This window comes from Lates calcarifer, linkage group LG24 (genome assembly GCF_001640805.2).
Source record: "Lates calcarifer isolate ASB-BC8 linkage group LG24, TLL_Latcal_v3, whole genome shotgun sequence".
Taxonomy (NCBI): Eukaryota; Metazoa; Chordata; class Actinopteri; family Centropomidae; genus Lates; species Lates calcarifer.
This window is the reverse complement of record NC_066856.1, coordinates 3129163-3150835: the sequence shown is the minus strand read 5'-3', so window position 1 is coordinate 3150835 and position 21673 is coordinate 3129163. Positions and strand designations below refer to the sequence as shown.

Sequence of the window (21673 nt, the reverse complement as noted above, 5' to 3'; positions counted from 1 at the left end):
TTAAATAATTAAAACTAAAGTTTGTCAGAGTATAAAGGTGTAAAATCTCACAGGAACCCAACACAAACATGCAAGCAAAAATGATACAGGTGCCCAGTGGTGGGTCTAGCCTTTATGGTGCCCTGGGTGAACCCCAGCTTCAATCATGAGGGGCTGCTAAAATCTACAGAAAAAGCATTAAACTGACATTATTTTGTCTTCCACACACACTGCACTTTAGCAGGGAGGAAACATAAGGGAGCTAACGCCCCCTGTAGGTGGAAAATAAATAGTCTGACCAGTAATATGGCCCTGAAAGAGGTACGGCATTATTTGTAAAAAGCAATATAATTCTAATTTTGGCCTGAAAATCTCACTGTTTCATTTTAAAATAAAACTGTCCGTACAAAATAACGCTGCCTAAGTCAGTTCTTGTACAAAGATACTTGTGATTCAGTTCTGAAAATTCAGTTTTTGAATTGATGCATTTTTTATTTAGTAAATACGTTGTGTAACGGAGGTTTTTCCCTCTCTACCTCTGCCACAGTGTACATTGAAATGTAGTGAAGTGTTGTGAAATTATGTCACCATACAGTTTTGTAAATATCAAAAGTCCCCAAAACATGTAGCATTGATCTGTATGATCTGTGTGCTGAGTAAGTGAAACTTGTGCTGCATTCTGAGGACTGAGCATTTGATGTAGCGTTTTGCACTGTTAGAATAGAATGTTATTTTGTTTTTAAATGTAATAATTTAGCAGGTCAGTTTGTAAAATGCAGTCAGTGTCGTGGTTCAGTCAGCTTAATTCAGTTTGTAGTTAAAAGCGTTCTTTCCCTTTCTCTTTGGGCCGTTATTTCACATCAGCTATACTGCTAAGATGTAAACACAACTCCACCTTAAGACATAAACATCCTAACCAACCATTTAATCTCTGAAAATTCCTGAGACTGCAGGATAGTCTCAGAGTGTAATGTTATGTCTAAAATGTCTTACTTTGCAAGCTGAGACTAGAGCAGCACATACAAGACGAGTGAGAGTCATCTTTGATCTGATAACATAAATCTTCCAGAGGAGGCCAGAGTGCAAGACATAAAACCACCAGCAGGGGGCAGCACAACACATAGGCTGAATTGTTGATGTAGAGTATTAGTTTTTCTTTATACTACATGCAGTTTGTTTTCCCCGTAAGACCTATGAAATTATTGCTGTAGAACCTCATTTTGCACATGCACATTAATGCACTGAATGGTGTTTAGTTTTGCCACCAGTAATGAAAATACAGACCCAACTGTCAGACCAGCTAAATAACACACTAATCTCACTGCTTAAACCCATTCAAAACATGTCTCTCTGAAGTCAGAGGAGACAAACTGAAGCTAAAGGGAAACCCAAGAACAACATGGCCCTGGAGAGGCATATTTTATTTCATTTGTCAATATACTTCAGGAAACAATATACAAAGCAATGATGTGGTCACTTTTACTGAATGTGTGGTGCAGTTCAGTTATAGACTCAATAGATAGTAATGGTGGGAAAAAACAGGCCTTTGCAGCATAGGACCCTGCTCTTCATCAGAGGGGAACAAATCAGAGAGGGATGGGACGTGCTGGAAAAACAACCCTGTGCGTGACATGCTTGTTGAAGATCTTTTAGTTGTTGGTCAAACAAGATAAAAGAAAGTGTTGGATTCTCAGGTGAATGAGGCTTAAGACTTTCAACAAGGCACTAGCGTATGAACCAAACCTAATAATCCAATAAAATAACCAGTGCTCGCTTTAGTTTAATATGTTTATTACAATACATACATTTCACATTTGACCTTGTGACCTCTTGTTGCCCTGCGCTGACAGAAGAGGTGATCCACGACACATCTGCCTCGGACCACCTGTAATACCACTCCTACACTGGGTGCAAATGAAAATGCATGGATATCATTGTGATTTACTGTTCATCACTACAACTCTTATAAATAAAACCTTTTTATTCTGCTTCCTCTTCTTAAAACTTCACTGTAATGTTAGCAACTGTACAAAGGAATGAACCAGTGGTACCACCTCAACTTAAAAAGTCAGAGAGGGAAAAAAGAGGAACAAAAACAGTTGGAACACAAAAGAAAAAAAAACCCAACAAGGAGGGTGTGAAGTGTTGGGTGTCTCAGGAGAAGGTGCGGCAGGGCAGGGCTGAGGCCAGGGGAGGGTAGTGGGAATGGTCCAAAGCAGCACGCCATCACATCTCTAATTTTTTTTTGTTTGTTTTTTAATCACTCACTCCACCACACCACCAGGCACTGTTTTTTTCAGAATTGGGAAATGCAGGGCCACCAGAAGCTGCAAACAGACCACTGAACCATTGTGAGCAGTTATGATAGACCTGCAGAGAGGGGATGTTTACCACGCCTGAGTACATGTTACAGTTCACCCACAGAGGGCAGAGGAAGAGAATCTAGACAGAGTCAGTTTACAGAGATTTGAGGAGAAGAACTACTTTGACACCAGTGTGTTATGCTTTATGCTAGGCTTCTGTGTAAATAAATGGCTTCAAACATCCTCCTCTGTTTACATGCAGGTCACACATGCTCAATGGTTCAATGATCTATGAATTGACAAAATGAAGCTTTAAGTCTGCAGATGAGTTAACATGAAGGAAAGGCTAGCTAATGAATGTAGCCGCCTAGGCGTTGATTAGTTTGGATGTCAAAAGCTTTGATAGGCATGGCTTTCCATGGCTTCAATCTACAAAACATATTTACAACATAGATAACATCTACAAGAAATCTACATTTTTTTCCATCGAGGGTTTTTACAAAACTTGTAAATCACCCCACCCTCCCCCTTCTCCCACAACAGCTCTTCATTTCTCCCTCTTGGTTCTCCCAGCCCAACGGTCCAAAGGCAACCCGACTGCAGCTCCTGTGTGTGTGTGTTAAGACTGGGCTCAAGAGGAACTGAACAACTGCTCCCCCTCCAGCTTCCAACTATGTGCAATGGGTCTTTTCCCCCCCTTTTCCCAACGCTCGCTTCAACTCGCAACCAGAAGTTCTCAGACCATGAAAGAATTCTGATTCTTCAACTTTTCAAGTTCTTTGATTTGCTGTCTCAGAAACAGTATCCTGTGGCAAGGAGACACAAATGACAACAATTAGTTGTATGAAGGTTTACTTTACATGTCAACAGGTGCATGCTTCTGGACTAAAACTGTATTCTCACCTTTGCTCACGCAATGTTGCTTGTATTTCACAGACTCTGACCAAAGACCGGAGGTTTTTGAGCTCGGTGCAGTTCTCAGACATGCAGATGCTCCCCATAGTGTGAGCCTCTTCACGTAGTCTTGATGCCTTTAAAATCATTTTTTGAGACACACAAAAATGAGCTTGGTGAATGTTGCCGTAAGAGCCATTTTTTTCCCAATTCTATCATGTAAATGAAGGTAATATAGGTGGTACAAACCTGTTTCTCTGCGTGTTCAGCAGGCCAACCCTGCACATGTTTGATAAGATTCTCATTGAAGTGGGCAGCAAGGGTAGGGGTGAAAGAGCAGGATGGCCGGGCTGCTGAGGCAGTGGGGGGAGCGGAGGCAGAGTTGGGGGCATTGCTGCTGCTGGAGGCGACATGGTTGGGACCTGGGGAGGGACTCCTCTGACTGCTGTAATCAACAAATGTTGAACAATAATGTAAACTTTGTGACATTACGCTGAGCTGAGCTGAGCTTTCTGAACTTCCTGGACTTTGACAAACTGGACTCATCAACTTGTTCTCATAGTTAGTATGTTAAAGAGCTAACAGCATAGAGCAAAAAAAGATGTGACGCCCTAAAGACACTTGTTGCGACTGAGCGCACAAAACATGAGCTGTTATGAACGTTGACTGTAGACAGCGACACGTGATAAAATGTTGGACACTGGTGAAAATGGACAGACGTCAGATACCAACTTAAACATTCTGGTGAAGACGCGGTGTTCAGCCACAGTGAACCTAAATCACAGTCAAATGTCGGTTGGTGTGTTTCTTATAGGTTTTGGACTATTAGTTGAGTAAAAAAAGGGCATTTTATGACAACACTTTGCCATATAGGAATTATAGGACTGAATTTTCTGTCTGATATTTTATAGACCAAACAACTGATCAATGAATTGAAAAAATAATAGTGATAATACCAATCACTAGCTGTGCCACTTGTGAGCTAAAAACTGTGGACATCATCAGCTGCCACATCTTCACTGGTAAAACCTTTGAGCAAATTCAGTGACTCACACTACATCAGCAACACTGTACTGCACTGCACTGTCTTATGTGAATCAATATTTATGTGAATGGCTGTGGGTGTGTGCATCCACAAAGACAATTAACTGCTAATGTGTACACAATGACTTAGTTTAAATACCCTAACCTGCAGTAATAAACATCTCATCAAACTGACCATAAATTGGCTACCTATTGTAAATCAGTCCACAAACAAAGGCATGACCTCGATGACAGAAGAGAAACAACTGTCTCATTGTCAACAGTCACCATTCCATTTATGACCAGCAGATGGTGCCACAACACAACACAATGAATACTGTCGAAAGCCTCCATCATTCATGGGCTGATATGAATGGGCCGACAGACATAGTGTGTCCACTATCTTTGGTTACATGTGCAGAAAAGCACATCAATGTACATAAATGTTTATGCTATTTACAAATTAAACAATGATGTACTGCTCAAAGAATACACCAGCACTCAGACTAACAGACTGACACATTACCTACATAAAGTCAATAGTAAATCTACTCAAATATCTCAGAGTTAATCATCTCAGGACACACAAAGAAGACCAATGCTTAAAACCATCCTCAGATATAATCAAAGACTGGCGATTATTCCACTTCTCATGACTACTCATTCTTGTTAAAGTTGAGCGAGTTGTGTGGTTGTACCTACCCTTGGCGCTGCAGGGTGCGCGGGGAGGCTGTGGTGGCATCATGACTATGCTGCTTATCGCTGGAGAGGGGCTGCTGGGACGTGGGTTGGGGATGAGATGCCTGCTTTACTGCTGGCGTGCTCACCTGGACACAGAAATTTAGAAACACTACATCAAAACATGTCCTCTCTACAGGACCAAGATACAAGCTTACAGATACTAAAAGCATATTTTGTCCAGCTTTCCATCAGAACCTGTTTCATTAATCATCAACATGCATCAGTTAAGATATCTGAGACCAGGTACATAAGCTCATCAGGTCTGATAAAACAGAAGAAAAGCTCAAGTTTCTACTGAGAATATTTCATGTTCATATGTGCCAATTGTGTTGTTGTCCTTGGTCACAGTTATTTTCCCAGTGGAAAATGTTCCAAAATTCACCCAGCTGGCTTCTTTTCCCACCCTACTAGTTACTCTATACCCTTGCTGAGGATTTTTTGTCTTACTTTTGGCTGTGAGATGACAGGCTGCGTGCTGAGGAGGGGCTTTAGAGGACCAGCATTGGTCTGTGGTGTGCTGATCCTTGGAGAAACATAGGACCTAGGCGATGAGGCGTCTGATGTTAACGACATTGGTGACTGGTTCGATTGCTGGGCTGCTGGAGATACACCAACAAAAAGACAGACAATATAAGGGATCATTACAATCTACTGAATTTAATACTGAATTTAATACCCTGCACCAATATTAACTCATAGAGACATCTTAAACAGTTCGACACACAAGTCAGGAAACTGATTTCCTGATGGCTGATGCTATCAGAGGTATTTAACTAACAGGAAATCCATAGTTAACTCTGCTCTAACTCTGCTCATCAGCCAAAGCAGTCATTATACAACACACCTAACTGAATATATCACCATGTGGTGGAGGAACAGACATGCTTCTGTATATACTTTATTTACCTTGGTTGGAGAGTTGAGCAGCTTGAGAGAGGATAGTAGTGATATTGAAAGCCGATGGTCCAGCAGTGAGGATCTTATGGAGCATCGACTGTAATGAAGCTTGTGTGACAGCAGCTGTGAGAACTATAGAAACAAACAGACATACCGTTAGCCTGTGCACTAACATAAAAGGGGTGACTGACTGATTAACTGATTGCTTGATTGAAGGATTGGCAATGTTTATGATATTTCGGTTTCAGGTAACTGGAAATTACAAGTCAGCACTGTCTGAGAAAATGGTCCACAGCAGAAATGATGTCTTTGTCACGAAAGTTATTAACTTCAAACTTTCTGCATAATCACTCAAAGAGTTGAATTGCACATACAAAGAGAACTGTTTAACTCATCACCTTCTACTAATCACCCCTGGTATTGTATTCAGTACAGCACCTAGAATGGTTTCTGCAACGCCTCACAGCAAATTTGACAGTCAAATTCAGTAATGTGTCCCATTTAATTCCACAGTTTTAACAGACTGTGGCAAAACTAACATGTTTCCACTGAGGATACAGTGCCATTGGATGGTATGGTCCTGAGGGAAAAACATATTCATGTTTATGATTACTATGTAAGATTTTGCATTCTACACCATTGACTCGATGAATAAAAATGAGCATTCCATCATTTAAGATTAGGCTCTTTTGGTGCTAGGTACAATGTGTACTGCAATCAGTCAATAGCAGTAGAGCACTGTACACACCTGCTAGACAAACTGGCAATCAGCTGGGTGAGCTGTTAAAGCCTATAAACTAGAGGTTAGACCTCGGTGAACAGTAGGTACTCTCTCTCTCAGAGGAACTGCTAAATGCTAGAACCGATAATACATTAACACTGCCTGACAAACGGTGACCAATAAGTCACAGTTTCTAACTTTCCTCTCAACCACCCATTCTGCAGAGGTGTATGTACCGCTGATCCTTGGGTTGGATCATGTGACTAAGACTCAGACAGTTGGGATGCATAAGTTGCCCCTTCAATGTCAGCCAAGTTTTCCACTGAGTGTTGGCACAACACTGGACTGTTGGGCTAGTCATTCACATTGCTGTTGAGATGAAGGGGCTCACAGCAAACAGCATGGATGGAGGCTGCCAGTATGCTCAAACAGAAGTGCTTGTTGAATGGACAAACGCACTCTGAACCCAGCCTACAAACTCAAGTGGGATGAGTTTGCAGGCTTCTGAAAGCATTTTTATCCCCACATTTATAATTACTGTGTGTTGCCACTCTGTGACAGCCAGGTTTACATCCCATCTTGCAGTGTGAACAGCTATTTTTTCCTTGAGACACAGTGAGGTGACCTGTTGCATACCCCAGCCATGAGGGATTGAGGCTGACTAGTCAAATAGCCAACAGCATTACATAGAGCAAAGTATTTCAAACAGTCTCCCTATAACAACTGCTCATCAAACAAAATCACTGCAGCTGACTGACTGTAGACACCGCATGAATGTACATTAAATCATTTGTATTTTAGATGTGCATTTGTCTTACCTTCATTGATTTTCGCCATGTCCACACTGGCATTGTTGAGCTGCAGGGCAGTCTGAAGTGCTGGGAGAAGCTGGCGAAGCAGGGTGGGGTCCTGGAGTATCGGAGGGGCGGGGGATTGCAGGACTGGAGACACGGGCACTGTGGAAGCTGATGATCCAGGGGGCCCTGATGATGGGTTCAAGCTCCCTGAGCCTGAGGTTGATGACTGGGACTGGGTGGCAAGGGTTGCTGTAGGCTTCTCCACCTGGGCTGACTCTGTCAAGTCAGCAGAAAGGAGGATGTAATTTCTGTAGGCAGAGAGTCCACGTAGTTCCCTCTTGTTCATTTGAATGGAGCCAGTCCAACAGTGCTTTCTGTCTGAACTCATGTACAGTAAAAGGCTTGTGAAATATAAAACCGGGCTTGATGCATTCTTTGTGGCATATCTAATGCAAAATACATTTAAAAAAAATCAGAATAACTGACTAAGCAAGAAGGATATTCAAAGGTTTATGGTCCCACATCACACTCTTTATAAGACTAAAAACACACACACACACACACTGGAGTCTCCAGCAAAATCTGAGCCAGATTCAACTGTTTTGATGACCTTGTAATATTTTTTTTACATGGCAATGCAGCATCATCTGTCAAAACACTGTGATATCCAATCACATACATAAAAGTACACATTCTTGGTAGATTACTTTGTAACATTAAGAGTATGATGGTATTACAACAGTTTATCTCACAATTGTTGATCAAGAGATAAAAGAGTTGCCGCAGTGATAAGTTTCCGGACATGTAAAATTCTATAGTGTTATAAATCATTATGCAGTGTTTTGCAGCGACTGGTCTTAATGAGGGTTGTTTCTAAACGCGAGTATTCAAGTTCACCACATTAACTTTAAGCATCTGACAAATCTTCAAGTATGAAAATAATGAAAGTATAATTTGCTGACCAACATCACTGGTTAAATGTTTTGTTTTTAATAAAAACAGAAGTTGAGAAGTTTGGGTGTTCTGAAGGGGAAGTTTAAAAAACAAACAAACAAAACAAAACAAAAAAAAAAACGTGTGCTGTGTTGTTGTTAACATTATGTCTCCAACAGTGGAGAAAAGGTTCTCTACTACAAACAAACTAGCCCAGTGATTTTGCAATTAAATCGACTATGGCCGAGTTATTTTCTTCGCCCAGTCAGAGTTGGTTGAAGTTTTATAAAGTGCTGGAGTTTGTTTTGGTCACTGGTCTCGTTTGTTATTGCTGGGTGTTGGTGCTCCCTTATACTAATGTTAGTCTGTCTGTGATGTGGTGGACAGTATTCACTATGCAGGGACTATATATTGTATGGATGCTGCAGTGTACAAAAATACAAAAGCATTTTTGGCATTTATTAATGAATTCAGAATCATAGAAGAGCTGCAAATCTTATGCAAAACATACAGTGTGATCAGAAAGTATTTAATCCCTCTGTTCCTTCCCATTTTTTGTGCAGCTTTACCATGAATTCAAATGGTTTACGGTTGATTTACTTGTCAAGTTGAACTGGACATATCCACAACAGACAAACTAAAATCTGTTTAACTGCTGCAAATGTACCAAAAATGAAAGCGATTAAAGAACCACAGTGAGTAACTGTAATAGGCACCTCAGGTAACCACAGTACAATATTGTGGAGCAAGCTCTGGTATCTTGCCTATAATACATGTAATTAACAAAAAAGTGAGTGGCTCCATGACCTCCTTAACAGAGCCTACTGTAAACAACTACTTATTTCTAATATACTCAACACACACAGTTCCTGCTGTAGGATTACTGGTGATGTGTAATGCTGCCATCCTTACAAACAGGCCTGAGCTGCTGTGAGCAGCTGTGATTAGAGCCGATACTACAGGCAAGCTGCCTGTTCATGTGTCCATAAGACCTGCTTTCATTAGATGTTTGTTTGAGGTTTGCACCTACCCTTGTGTTAAGATGGCAGTGTGCAGCAAGTGTTGTGTTACCATCAACAGAGTCTTTGTACATCAGCTTTAGCTTTCCACAATAAATGAATAAGGCCTCCCACTGTGACACTGTCATAAAACAGTGTAGTTTGCGTGACAGAATGACTGCTAGCAAATACTGATAAATAAGGCAATTTAATGGTCAGGGGAATTTTAGTCTCTGTGGTCAAATTAATGAATGCAGCAAGAACACTTGACTATATGACAATTTTTGTGTCTCCAGAATTTCAAAAGCATTTATTCATGAACACTGCTGTGCCAGGTATTCGAGGAAGTGTTTTAGGGAGTGGTTAATAGGTATTCAGAAACAGGTTATTCGTGATAGATGACATCTGTGACATCAATCATAGTTTGAGAGGAGCTTCACAGAGGTGTGTCACTGTGTAGTAGAAATGTTCTGCAACATTTTGCTTTCTGCCTGGCACTAGTGCACAAGTGTGTCAGAGCATCTAAAGATGGAAACAGACTCTAAGAGTGTTGAACAAAGAGCAACAAACACCTTACTAGGGCTGGGTATCATTCAAAAATTTTCGATACCGGTTCCTGAACAATACATTTTTCCAATACCAATTTTATCAAATCAGTTCTAACAAAGAAAATTACATTACATATTATGGTATAAATCTTGAGTTTTATTTTTCAGCTTTGACATTTTTCCACTCAAAGCAGTTTTCTAACAAAAAAATATACACCAAATAATTTTCAGTGCAAAAGAACAAGTGACAAGTCAGTGTCTAATGCTCACTGCTACATACTAAGGACCCTTAAATCTTTGTGCAATTGAACATGGAGCAACTTCCTGCTCTTAAATTGATTTTGTGCACGTTCAAATGCTTCATCAAATTGGTCGTGTTGCCGGCCTTAGCAACTATATCCTTTTTGCAAATATTGCATCGCGCACTATTGGCATCAATCTTGCTAAAATGGAGACACGCTTTTGATTATACGACGCATGAACGACGCATGAACGATGTATGAACGCATATATATATATATATATGTATGTGTGTGTGTGTGTGTGTGTGTGAAGATTCGTGAAGATAATTATATCACTTATACTCCACTGATAATTCACATGATGAGGTTTGTCATTTTTGTGTGATGGGATTCAGTGCTTGGGGCGACACAGTGTGAGTTGGGGGATTTTTCTTATAAAACAGAACAAGAACTACTAAAAATAATGATAATAATCATAATAATAACAAATACTCAACCTACTACAAACTCTGCAACAATGACGACGCATGAACCAAACCAATACTTGCAACAACCTGTTAAGTGGCAGATGTTTACCAAAAACCGACTCAAAACGAAACGGTGACGTATACCACACAAACTGAGGCCTCGTTTGTCATAGGGCACGTGGTTTTCTGCAAAACAATACAAGCCTCAAAATGGGGCTTCACCTGACACACCCCTTCATACTACGTACACACCTCGAAGCCTCGGCTTCAAACATCCCATCATTAGGTAGCAGCACATACTGGTCAACTGAGTACATACAGAAGACAACACACTGGACAACATTCAGAATGTGATCAGATTTCTGTCGCTACACAGCTCCTGCAATCAGCAGGGAAAATGCTGAATTAGGATGAAATGGTGAGTAAAGAGCCTTGAGCAACACAAATTCTTAGTGCTTGAGGTGAGTGAACTTCACAATAGTGAGGCGGATTTCAGGTGACCTGCGGCTTTGCACTGAAACCTAATGAACTCAATTATAATACAATTCTCATTGTCGGCTGACTGTTCTCACCCAGTTTTTATTAGTTTCTTCTACATGCACACACATGTAATCAGTGGTGCCAATTCTAGCCATAAAATGATGTTTACATTCATGTTAATGAGAACAATAATGAGTGACATCGGATTAGAATAATATATTCTCTCACACACGGTCATTTTATCTTTTGACTGTAAACACTACTTGGCTACGACTGTGATGGATTTGATCCAATATTGTCCAGTCAGTTGGTTCACCAGATTGGTTTTAGTGCATAGCCACACTACATTGTTTAAAGCCACAGCTGCATGCATGTTCAGCCATTTGTAGTCTCAGTCTTTTGGTAAGCAGTTCCTTAGCATTCATCAGCAGAAGGTCAGCTCAACAATAGTCATCATTGACTAACCAATAACAACAATGCTTAAGCTGAAGGCTTAGAGGCAGATTTGGAGAAGATGGTTACAATGATGGAGAAAGCTAATGTTAGATATTTTGGGCCAGCCAAGCAAAGAAAATCCACAGATATGTAAACAAAGCATGTGTGATTCATTATGATCAGTCATTGCAAACTGGTGAGGGGAAAATGCGTGAGAGACTTACTAGAACCAGTAGGGGCTGCCGATGCTTGCATAGCCTCCCTTCTGTAGTCCCTGTCTTTGGGGAAATTGTTAACAACCGCAGTCTTTGTTGCCTCTTTTTGCCTCTGTTCTCTGTGAAACACAGATACAAGTATGAATGGAAACAGATATTAGCGGTGTATCCAACCTTTGTGTGACACTGCTTAAAATTAAATGTATATAATCACGTGGTGTGGATAACTGGATTATAGCTACCTCTCCAGCCACTCTTTGGGCTTCTCCCACTGGGACACCTCTGTCCTGCAGTTGTAATAGTATTTCTTTCCAGACGAGCTGATGTGCTCTGACCAGTCGTCACCAGGTTCATAAGGCTGAAAAAAAAGAGCAAATGTGTAAGGAAATGCTGCCAGCCAGACAGAGAGCAACTGTGTGCATGTGTGTTTAGAGGGTCTGATGCAAGCGCATGTAATGTAATCTGAAATGTAGAGAGCGATTGGGGGTTGAAGGTAGATAGCTTTAGCTGGGCTGTCTTCGGAGAGGTTTTTTAACTGGAAGGGAAGACAGCTTCAGATCATTCAGGTAATCAAAGTGAAACAGTTTGCTCTTTTATAAGACATATTATTGTGACTGGTGTTTTGTGCTCATTTGCAGGCACCATTTTTCACAGTAACCCATTGCTTTTATAATGTTATAATGTTCCATTTTCATCATGTTGTTTAGGTCAGTATTATGAAGTCAAAGGCTTGATGATTCAACATTGTGATCATTTTAGAGGCTGAAGTCTGTGGTGCTGTTTAAATGTTTTGTGCTTAAGTGACAGTTGTTTCTATTATTCTGTCCACCCATTTATATCAACATGGGTAGGTTAAATAGCCAAAACACCTCTCTGTGTAATGCAACACAACTCAACAGCACCACAAACTACATCCTCCAAAAAGACCATAGAGACTCAACACCTTACCCAACCAGAACATAAAATTTTAATAAAAACTGAACATTATAACCATCATCAAAGAGGATTTATTTCAGGACAATTGTATTTGACTGCATTAGTTTTATCTAGGAAAACTGATGTAATTGGCAATTTTAGCACAAGCATGTAAGAAAATAGGATAGTATTTTAATTTATATAACGATAACATTTTACTTTATCAGAGAGGAAATTAAAAGAGAACACTGTAAGAAAAGTTGACCATTAAAATATGTTTGCCCTAATCTATGTGCCCAGTTTTTTGGACAATATTAAATAACATTTTCCAAGATGTTATCACTGTTATCTAAGCAGTCATTTATCAAGAAGATGCCACAAAACGTAATGTCAAAGCTGTCAAACTACTAAACAGCAGCAACTGCCAAGAAACAATTCAAACTATTGTACTGGAAAAACAGTATTTAGTCCATCATCTGCCTCCATGCTATGGCAGAGGCTACACTTACTGTGTCTGAGGTCTTGCTGGGGTTAGAATGTGAGTTGGAGCTATGAAGGGAGCTGTGGTTGTGAGAATTTTCCTGTGGAGAATAACTGGTCCCTGCAACATAACACAACAACAGGGAAAGACACCATCAGTAAGAACAACAGCCAGTAACATGTTAAGATAAAAAAGCCCCATACATCAGCCTGAAAATACAGAACTTTTTTAATGTTTAGACATACGCTTCACAACAAGCACTCCTGTGTGGGCTAAGACAATAAAGCAACAATGTAACCCTAGTTCATTTTTCTAGTACGCTTCCTAACAGTGTATTTTATAGGACATTCCTGGAATGTCTGGATATGAAAGCAACACAGTGATTGTATAACACTGATAACATTATTTGTATACCTATGTTAAAATGATATACATCTCATTCCCTATTGATTAATGCAACAGCTTTCTTTTAAGTTGTTGCTGCACCTGTTTGCCTGACAAAGCATCCTAAGTTTACAAACCTGTCCCAGTGCTAGGCTGCCTTCTTGAAAACAGATCTGAAAACAACACTGCCACTACAACAGGTACAAGTGCAGCCATCAGATGGCAAGACTGAACATGCTTTTGCTCATCCTATCCTCTCAGCTCTGCCCAACTATTATTAGATGTTTCAAGTGTAAGCACTTCTAGATATTTTGACATTTGTAACATTTTCTAAATTGCTTTGGAAATTAAATTATATGAGTTGAGGTAGACCACAACAGGGAAGGCATGCTTGAGTGAAAGGCCTCTGGTGACAGGGTTTTCTCACATACAACAGAAGCAGAGCACTGTCCCAGACTTAACAACATCTGTGGCCAAATATAGCACTTAGTGGCAATCCCAACACAAACAGCATCTGCAAAAATCTGTGGCTTGTTCAATAGCTCCAACTGAATGCTGCAAATCATGGCATTTCATAACATGTTTAACTCTAAACTGACTACAGTGGGGCAATAAAAATAAAAGATAAAATCTGAAAGGTATCTTACATTGGAGAAAGTAAAAAGTTTGACAACACCAAACAAAGAAAAATGCTGACAAGAAAAGAAAGTGATTGTGATTGTAACTCTAACCATAATTTTCAAGCTACACAGGTCTATCTGAAACCCTGCTATGATTATGTGGGACAAATCAATTCAACATCACATAAATAAAAACCTTTTTTTCCTGTTACCTATTGATTCTACAACAATACATCTACAGGAAGCCACTTCAGTTACTCATTTTCAACCTAACCATGTCTGGGACAGCACACTATTCCCAAAAGGGAACTATAGAAATCCAACATCTGAGCATACAGGAGCTGTTATAGCCCCAAACAGTATTTCGTTAAGGTATGTCTCCAAACTTTGGAAGTCAATGGGATTCATGTATGAATCACACATAGAAAGATTTGCTCTTATGTCGCATGTATGAGAAATTCATGAGAAATTTATTTATGAATGAAACCACCCACAAACAGACTACAACAGGCAGCTTTATACGGTGATTTTAGGGGGCGTTGATCATGCTAATGATCACATCAGAAGAATGTGAATGTCTCCTTGTGAACAAGTGGCATTCATCAGGCTGAAACAGATGATTTACAAGTTTGTCCAGTAAAGAGTTTGGTGAATCCCAATTGGAACACTTGTACCAGCAAACCTCAGACAAACAGTAAGAGAGATTCAGGAGAGGAATATAAAATGTTCTTGCATGAGGCCCATGAGTGTACTGGGTGTTTTTTAGACAAATGACTCATCCAGTCACATTTGATCTTACTTATCTTTGTTACTTTCAACTATTGGTTTAACAGATCGCATTTAGTATGCAATGGTCAATGTAATACCCATTTTCCACCAAAGACTTGTATTAAATTCATGTTCCCAACATGGTGTATGCCAGGGTGCCACATAAATAACTTGCGACCTGCAGGCTCTGACACGTGCATGATTTATCATTTACTTTTCAAGTAATGAAAAAGTTTTGAAACTCAAGTTTCCTAATTTATTTTAGTGTTTGATTGTTTAGATTTGATTGATTTGATTACTGGGCAGTACCATTAGATGATCACAGTTCAAAACAATCATCAGAGTCAATTTAATGATCACAAGGGTTGTCCTGAGCAAAGCTGCAGATCAGGTCTCAATCCAGGCACTTTTTATGGATGGTTATGAGCTAAATACAGTTATACAGCTTGATACATTTCTCTGTGTGTGTATGACAGCAATGTCGGTATGTGTCAACAAGCACAACAAAAGCAGTTTTCACATATCAGCTCCAGACAATGACGGGATAATGGCATCCAGATATATTCCAGGGCTACCCATTCACACTTACAGCACTAGGCCAGAGATGGTTCATGTGCAATGCCTTCTCCCCAGCTGGAAATATTTGATTTGGTTTAGGCAAGGGGTGGCGCCTGAAGGTAGAGCATGCAGGAAACCAGCGTGCAGGATATGCATATACGTTTAACTGGAAGATTATTCTGACATTAACGTGATGCGATTAGCTAGCTCTTGCAAGAAACGAGTCAACACATTACTGGACTTACTGAATTACAACAACACACTCCACTCACAATTGCAGTGGTGTTTAAGAGTGATGTGTCTCATCAGTAACAGCTGATCTTTGGCTGAGTACAGATGCTTGCAGAGAGCATACTAACCAGACAGCAGCCAAAAGTTTCACTGTAGCTATTATTGAATAAAAGTTAATTAGCTACAGCTGATATAATCTGCTGCTGCTTGAGTTTGTCAAGCAAATGCTTCAGTCAGGGCCAACTAAATGTGAGCAGTCTGCTAGCAGCATGCTCTCTACATTGCTCTTTTCCAATACTAAAGATCAAAGACAGATTAGGCATTTGATAAGAAAGTAGTTAGCCTCTGACCTTAACAAATAAGCTTGGGATGCCATTGGTACATCAGAGATGATTAGTTGCTCCGGCTTTAGTAACGTGAGTAATAAAGTAGACATTTCCTTGCTTCCAAGTAAAAATCAGTTACATGAGGAAAGCAGATATAATTCTCAACCATGGCCAAGATTACAACAGACCATTTAATGCGCTTGCCTGTACACTACTGCATTCTTATGTGCATAAAAATACACACTGTCAAGAAAGTATTACAGTAACTTTTTTTCACATTCACTCCCCAGATCAGCCCAATCCAGCTACTGCAGTAGGTATGGCAGGTATAATGTGTGCTATGGATGTCAAATGATGTGAAGTGTGTCGTGCTTCACTTAAGGGTTAAGTTTCTGGCATATATTAAAAACCCAAAGATTTACCTTAATACACAATGCTATAAGGTCCCAAACAGAACCCAGCAAAGCAACAACAAGCATTCTTAAAATACTCTGGTATGGGGAGAGGAAAATTACGCTTCCTAACCAGCATGGTTGTTTGCCCCTGCTGACCGTTGTGCCAACTTACACATCTGAAGATGCTAGTTAGCAGGTCTCTTCCTTTCAGCCAGATGCTTACCCTGCACTGTAGCCTGACATGCACCACCCTAGAAATGTAACTACACATCACAGTGACGCAGAGTACAACAACTGTGATTGATCCACTTGGTAGCATTGCATTTCTTCCCGAACATTTCTGACTGTTCCTTCTTTTTAGACTGAACTGAATGTGAGTTGAACAAACATGGACCAAATCAAGGAGAGGTTAACTAAAATAATTTAGTAATTTTAGAAAAATAAGTTTTGTTCAACATTTATTAGCTCCAATTCCAACATGATCTCAAGTCTAGTTGTAATTGTTTGAAGTACACACAGAAACTCAACACAATCGATCAGAAACCACAGAAGTATAAACATTTACAGCAGCATAAGCAAACAATTTGCTTCTCATATATCTAGCAGACACAGTGAAACATAACCATTAATTCTGAATTGTGTTTCTCGCAATCTAATGATTCCAAGTTGAATATTCACTCTCCTTTTAGGTCTGTTTTGTCTTCCATCGATTCCTGTGAAATAGCTTTTTAAATGCCATACTATGCTCACTAGATAGTTGCTGTCTGTCTGCCTGCCTGCCTGCCTGCTGTTTGGTGCTGAGCGAGTAGTGTACACTAAGTTTATCAGAGCTTGGTTGGTGAGAACAGCTGCCTGCTGTGGCTGGAAACAGGACTGATGACAGCGGTGAGTCAACCACAACAGTAAAGCTGTGGGCCAGAGAACCAAAACAGTGAGCTGAAGACACAAAAACAACCCGTAGAGCTGAGGGGGGCTGCAGAGTTGGGTGATCATTCTCTGTGAGTACATCACTACAAGCAACACTTTTCACATTATATAGTCATTTGATCTAGTGGTCATATGAAAATATTGACTGAAGCTTAAATTTACAGAACAGATCATTTTTACTTTAAATCTAACACCCATTTATGTTTGCAAGGCAACGTTAACAGGTTGCAAATAAGAATGCGAATACTGGTCTGCATCACTGACTCATCTGTTTTCACATTTGTGACTCAGCTCAACTGAGAAATTAGAAGATAACTCTCGGCAGATGACAATAAATCTGTCTTTATATTAACATTATCTGAATCACTGGACATTGTGTCCTATAGTAAAATGTTTTTAAATGTTTTTTTTTAAATATAAAGACAAAATCACCCAGTGAAGTCCATGTATGCTGTACTGAATCTTGTTATATCATCAGTCATCAATGCCAAGCCATTAATGACTTATGGTCATTATGGCTACGTTCACACTGCAAACATTAGTGCTCAGTTTAAGATTTATTGCTCAGATCAGATGTTTTTGTTTGGTTATTAAAACTATTCTCTAAATATGGTAAATATCAGATTACAGTGTAAACTGGTCACAGTTCTGGACTGACTTGCATGTTCTGAAGAACAATAACAAAGATGTCACATGCAGCATGCTGTCATACAGAAGTAAATGTGGAGGCTACTGAAGTCAGCGTTTATGCTGTGTGGAAGCCAGCAAACTCATGAGTAGATAACAGGGAGAAAAACGAGGAGAAAAAAAAGCCAAATTTTAAATTGTGGCTTTTTATAAAGCGATGGGTACTACTTCTGTATGGAGGTGTGTGTGTGGAGGTGGAGTCAGAGCCAGGAATGCTGAGACTGTGATGTGAATGACCTCACTGATACAAATTTCATTCAAAATTTCAGGACGTCAAGGGCTACTTTTAACTACATCTGTCAACACATCTCCACAAGATTCTCATGCCATTACACTCAGTTCAGGCAACCCATCCCCCTGAAAAAGGGTTAGGGGGTTTTATTGACTGGAAACAGGAGTGGGTTACTGCCTAGAGTGACATTTAAGTCACATGAATTCCAATGTGACTGTTCAAACTGAGGTTGCAATGCAAAAAAAAAAAACAAAAAACAAACACATTACAAATCAGACCCGTATCTCATCTGGAGGTGGCTCAAATCAGAATAAAAAAGATCAGATTCTGTGTGATTTGATCTTACTACACTGGTATCTAGATCGTTAATATCTACATTTTATTTTACCAGTTATCACTACTTCTACAATAACCACCTGACCAGCAACATAATGACACAAACCGACATTACAAGCTTAGATTGATGCTGTCTAAACAAAAAAAATAAATAAATAAATAAATAAAAAACGTGTTTAAGTTTGAATGGCTAGAGTCTACTGTTTACTGGGTGCACATAATAGTAGCAGAAGACTGCTGAAATGATTAAAGCTCCTATTTTGAAATTGTTTTTTTTTCCACCCAGTGCCAGTGTGTGAATCCTTAGATACATCATTCTCAAATATCTAAAAAAAAAATAAAGTGCAAAATTTTATCTCTTAAAATCTGTACACAAATTCAAGTTCAACTCTTGATCTGCAAAGTAACCAACCCCACTGGCAGCATCTTTAACAGGCCTCTCTGTTAGTATACGCTTACTTTATTTTTTCATAGATGCTGCACACAGAGCAGTGTCTTCTGCAGTTCAACATTAGTCCTGAAAATGTTTCATCAATGTATCACTTTCAAAAAGACAGCTACTCAAAATATTGTGTCAACTCCAGCAACTCAACGCAATGCCCTCTAGTAAAACAAATATAAAACCCCACATTGAAATGCTTTCTTATTAACCACGATTATGTGGCATGCATGGACCAAACTGCTATACTGCAAATTAATCACATTTTTGAGCAATACTTTGTTTCCTTATATTTATGTTATCTTGAAGATAGACAAAAAACTAGAAAACTTAACTGTACAAAAAGATTTCTAACCATCAGCCCTATATGCAATTGCAGTGAAGGAATCACTAAAGATCCACTTTGTCAAACCTCAAAACAGAATTTACTTAAGGCATACTGTCCATGAAATTGGCCAGCTACTGAACAAATTCAGATACAAACCCTGTACGAGGCAAAAAGACACTTATTCCCCCTCACAAGGTATTTCCCTTCAACATCTACATTCTTGGACAGTATATGTGGTGCTCCTTTTGGTATCACTGCAGGAGACATTCACAAAACATCTAAGCTTGTGGTTATTATTATAGAATCCACAATGACTGCTGCTGACAGCTCAGGTTTACTCAACAGGTTAACAAAAATGCTTACTGATAAAATACAAATATGGCTGAATGCTACAAAAGTTAATCAGTTCATTAATTTTAGCGTTAACTTATTTGATCCAAAACTATGACAGCTGGAATACCTACTACTTCATAAAATGTATATGTGTAAAGGAAATTCTACTTATGCCCAAAGGTAAAAGAAATAATAAATTACACTGATGCAGAGTTTTAGTGTTGAAGCGTAATGCTACAGATAAATGAGAATACACTGGTAGGAAAGAACAACACCTCCTGTTGCTTATATGCTAATAGGACTGCACCATCTGTATCCATTAAAGTAAGCACTTTATTTTGAATCTAAATAAATTTATTCTCAGTAACCACTGTGTCTCACCTCCGTCCCTGTCCCTGGCCCGGTGTGTGTGGACAGCCTTTGCTCTGCTGTGCCCTGTGCTGTCGATGTGTTTGTTTTCAGGGCTGTCAGACCTCCGGAGCATTTTACAGGGAGGAGTGACATCTGAGGAGTCTCGCATCTTTTCATGTCGGTGGTCCCCACCTGGATGGCTCTTGGATGAGTATTTGAGAGTCTGTAGGCAGGCACACACACACACAAATCCCACCTCACTAGAATCTAGTATCTTGAGTGTACAATGATACAATCATCACCAGGAGGTCTCTCAAACCAGTTTTAACCTTTGTTTGATGCCATGTTTGGTTGTTCAAAGAACTGCAATGTCAAAGTACATAATGCATCAAAGTTTGATTATTGCAGGTACTAATTTGCAGGGCTAATCACCATTCCTGCAGCTAATTATTAATGATTTGAAAACAGTAGATTGATTTGTCAATTCGTTCTAATGCAACATTATTAACCATTTTAGCTATGCTAGAATGGCTGTTTAGTATTCCATAATTTAATAACAATGTAATTACATATAATAACACATCTATAATTTCTGATTATGACGAAGTACACAGATCATTTTTACAAACAAACAAATGCTAGTCAACTGTATTGCTTATTCACTGTATTTGGGCTTTAAGTTTGTACATTTGTTTGCAATAAACATTTCGACTACTTTGATGTTTCAACAGCTTAGCTATCTATATCCTTAAAATGACAGATTGCGGTCAGGCCCTAATCGGACTGGCTAGCAAGCAAGCTAACAGTAACAGGCTACCATTAGCTTTGAGCTGCAATAAAACTCGCCTGTACCTTTTCCAAAACCGCTGAATTCGACGAACATATTCAGTCTATGTTGTCTTTAACTGAAAACATTTACGTTAGGAAATATTTGCAGCTCTCAGTTTGCAATTTCAAACAAAACCATTTACTTTTCACGTTATTTTCCGCACTGACTGGGGCCTGTTGTGCTCTCCAGAAGCCTGAACTAGAGTGTCCATTTTAATCTTATTTGCTGCTAGCAAGCTAGCAGGCTAGGGTTAGCGAACAAGTACCTGATAGGGCTGAGAATCTCTTCGGTCGCACCTGCAAATATAAAGAAAAGAGTGGTGAATAACAAACTTCAAATACCCGTGTTGAGAAATAGTTGGAAGTGCTGCAACAGCTTAATGTACAAGTTTCCAGACACTTATTTTGGTTTCAGTAAAAATGGCGGATTGTCAAAGCGTAGCTACGAGGAAAAGGAAAATCTGAATAAGTAACGTTAAAAAGATGTTTACCCATCGCCGAGTCTCGGTTGTTTCCTTGCATACATTACCATCAATGCCGTGTTAGTGTGTTTGGAGTGGGATGTGAAAGACTGATAATGGTACTGTATTTTCTTGTTGATTCAGCGACCTGAAATCGTCAATTATTTCAACCTAGCTTATGGGTATTTCAATGCTATCGGCAGCACTGGTCGAAAGAGCGCCCTCACTCAGTCCATCTCCCACTCAGACACACACAGCAGCGTCTCTATCTGCCTAGAAAACGTAGCGGTGGAGCTGCGCGCAGGGTTGCCAGATGTCAGGCATACACCAGTATGAGAAACCCCACATAAAGCCAATGGTACCTAAGGAAATTGTCATCTAATCATATTACTAACAACAA

The 21673-nt window shown here is 39.6% G+C and overlaps 1 protein-coding gene across 2 annotated transcripts; it reads right to left on the bottom strand.

Moving 5' to 3' along the window:
• Window positions 1-1753: 1753 nt before the first annotated feature.
• Window positions 1754-21544, bottom strand: waca (WW domain containing adaptor with coiled-coil a). Of its 2 annotated transcripts, none has more exons than XM_018698215.2 (13): window positions 21304-21544; window positions 21079-21109; window positions 20015-20207; window positions 13098-13189; window positions 11916-12031; window positions 11683-11792; window positions 7377-7631; window positions 5847-5969; window positions 5388-5539; window positions 4902-5026; window positions 3426-3621; window positions 3186-3313; window positions 1754-3088 (listed from the first exon to the last, which is right to left on the bottom strand). In XM_018698215.2, exons 1-13 carry the CDS (start codon window positions 21342-21344, stop codon window positions 3019-3021), a joined length of 1632 nt encoding a protein of 543 aa, XP_018553731.1. In that variant the 5' UTR covers window positions 21345-21544; the 3' UTR covers window positions 1754-3018. The 2 variants fall into 2 exon arrangements, with proteins under 2 accessions (XP_018553731.1, XP_018553733.1); XM_018698217.2 differs by having other exon boundaries at window positions 5388-5536.
• Window positions 21545-21673: the final 129 nt, after the last annotated feature.

Bases quoted from the DNA above. Each gene is read 5' to 3' on its own strand.
- waca (XM_018698215.2), bottom strand. From the start codon at position 21,344: ATGGTAATGTATGCAAGGAAACAACCGAGACTCGGCGATGG. The intron at 11,793-11,915 runs GTAGCTATAATC...TGTGTTTCACAG, and splicing joins CCCAAAGAGTGGCTGGAGAG to AGAACAGAGGCAAAAAGAGG. The intron at 7,632-11,682 runs GTAAGTCTCTCA...CTGACTTGACAG, and splicing joins GGCAGCCCCTACTGGTTCTA to AGTCAGCCCAGGTGGAGAAG.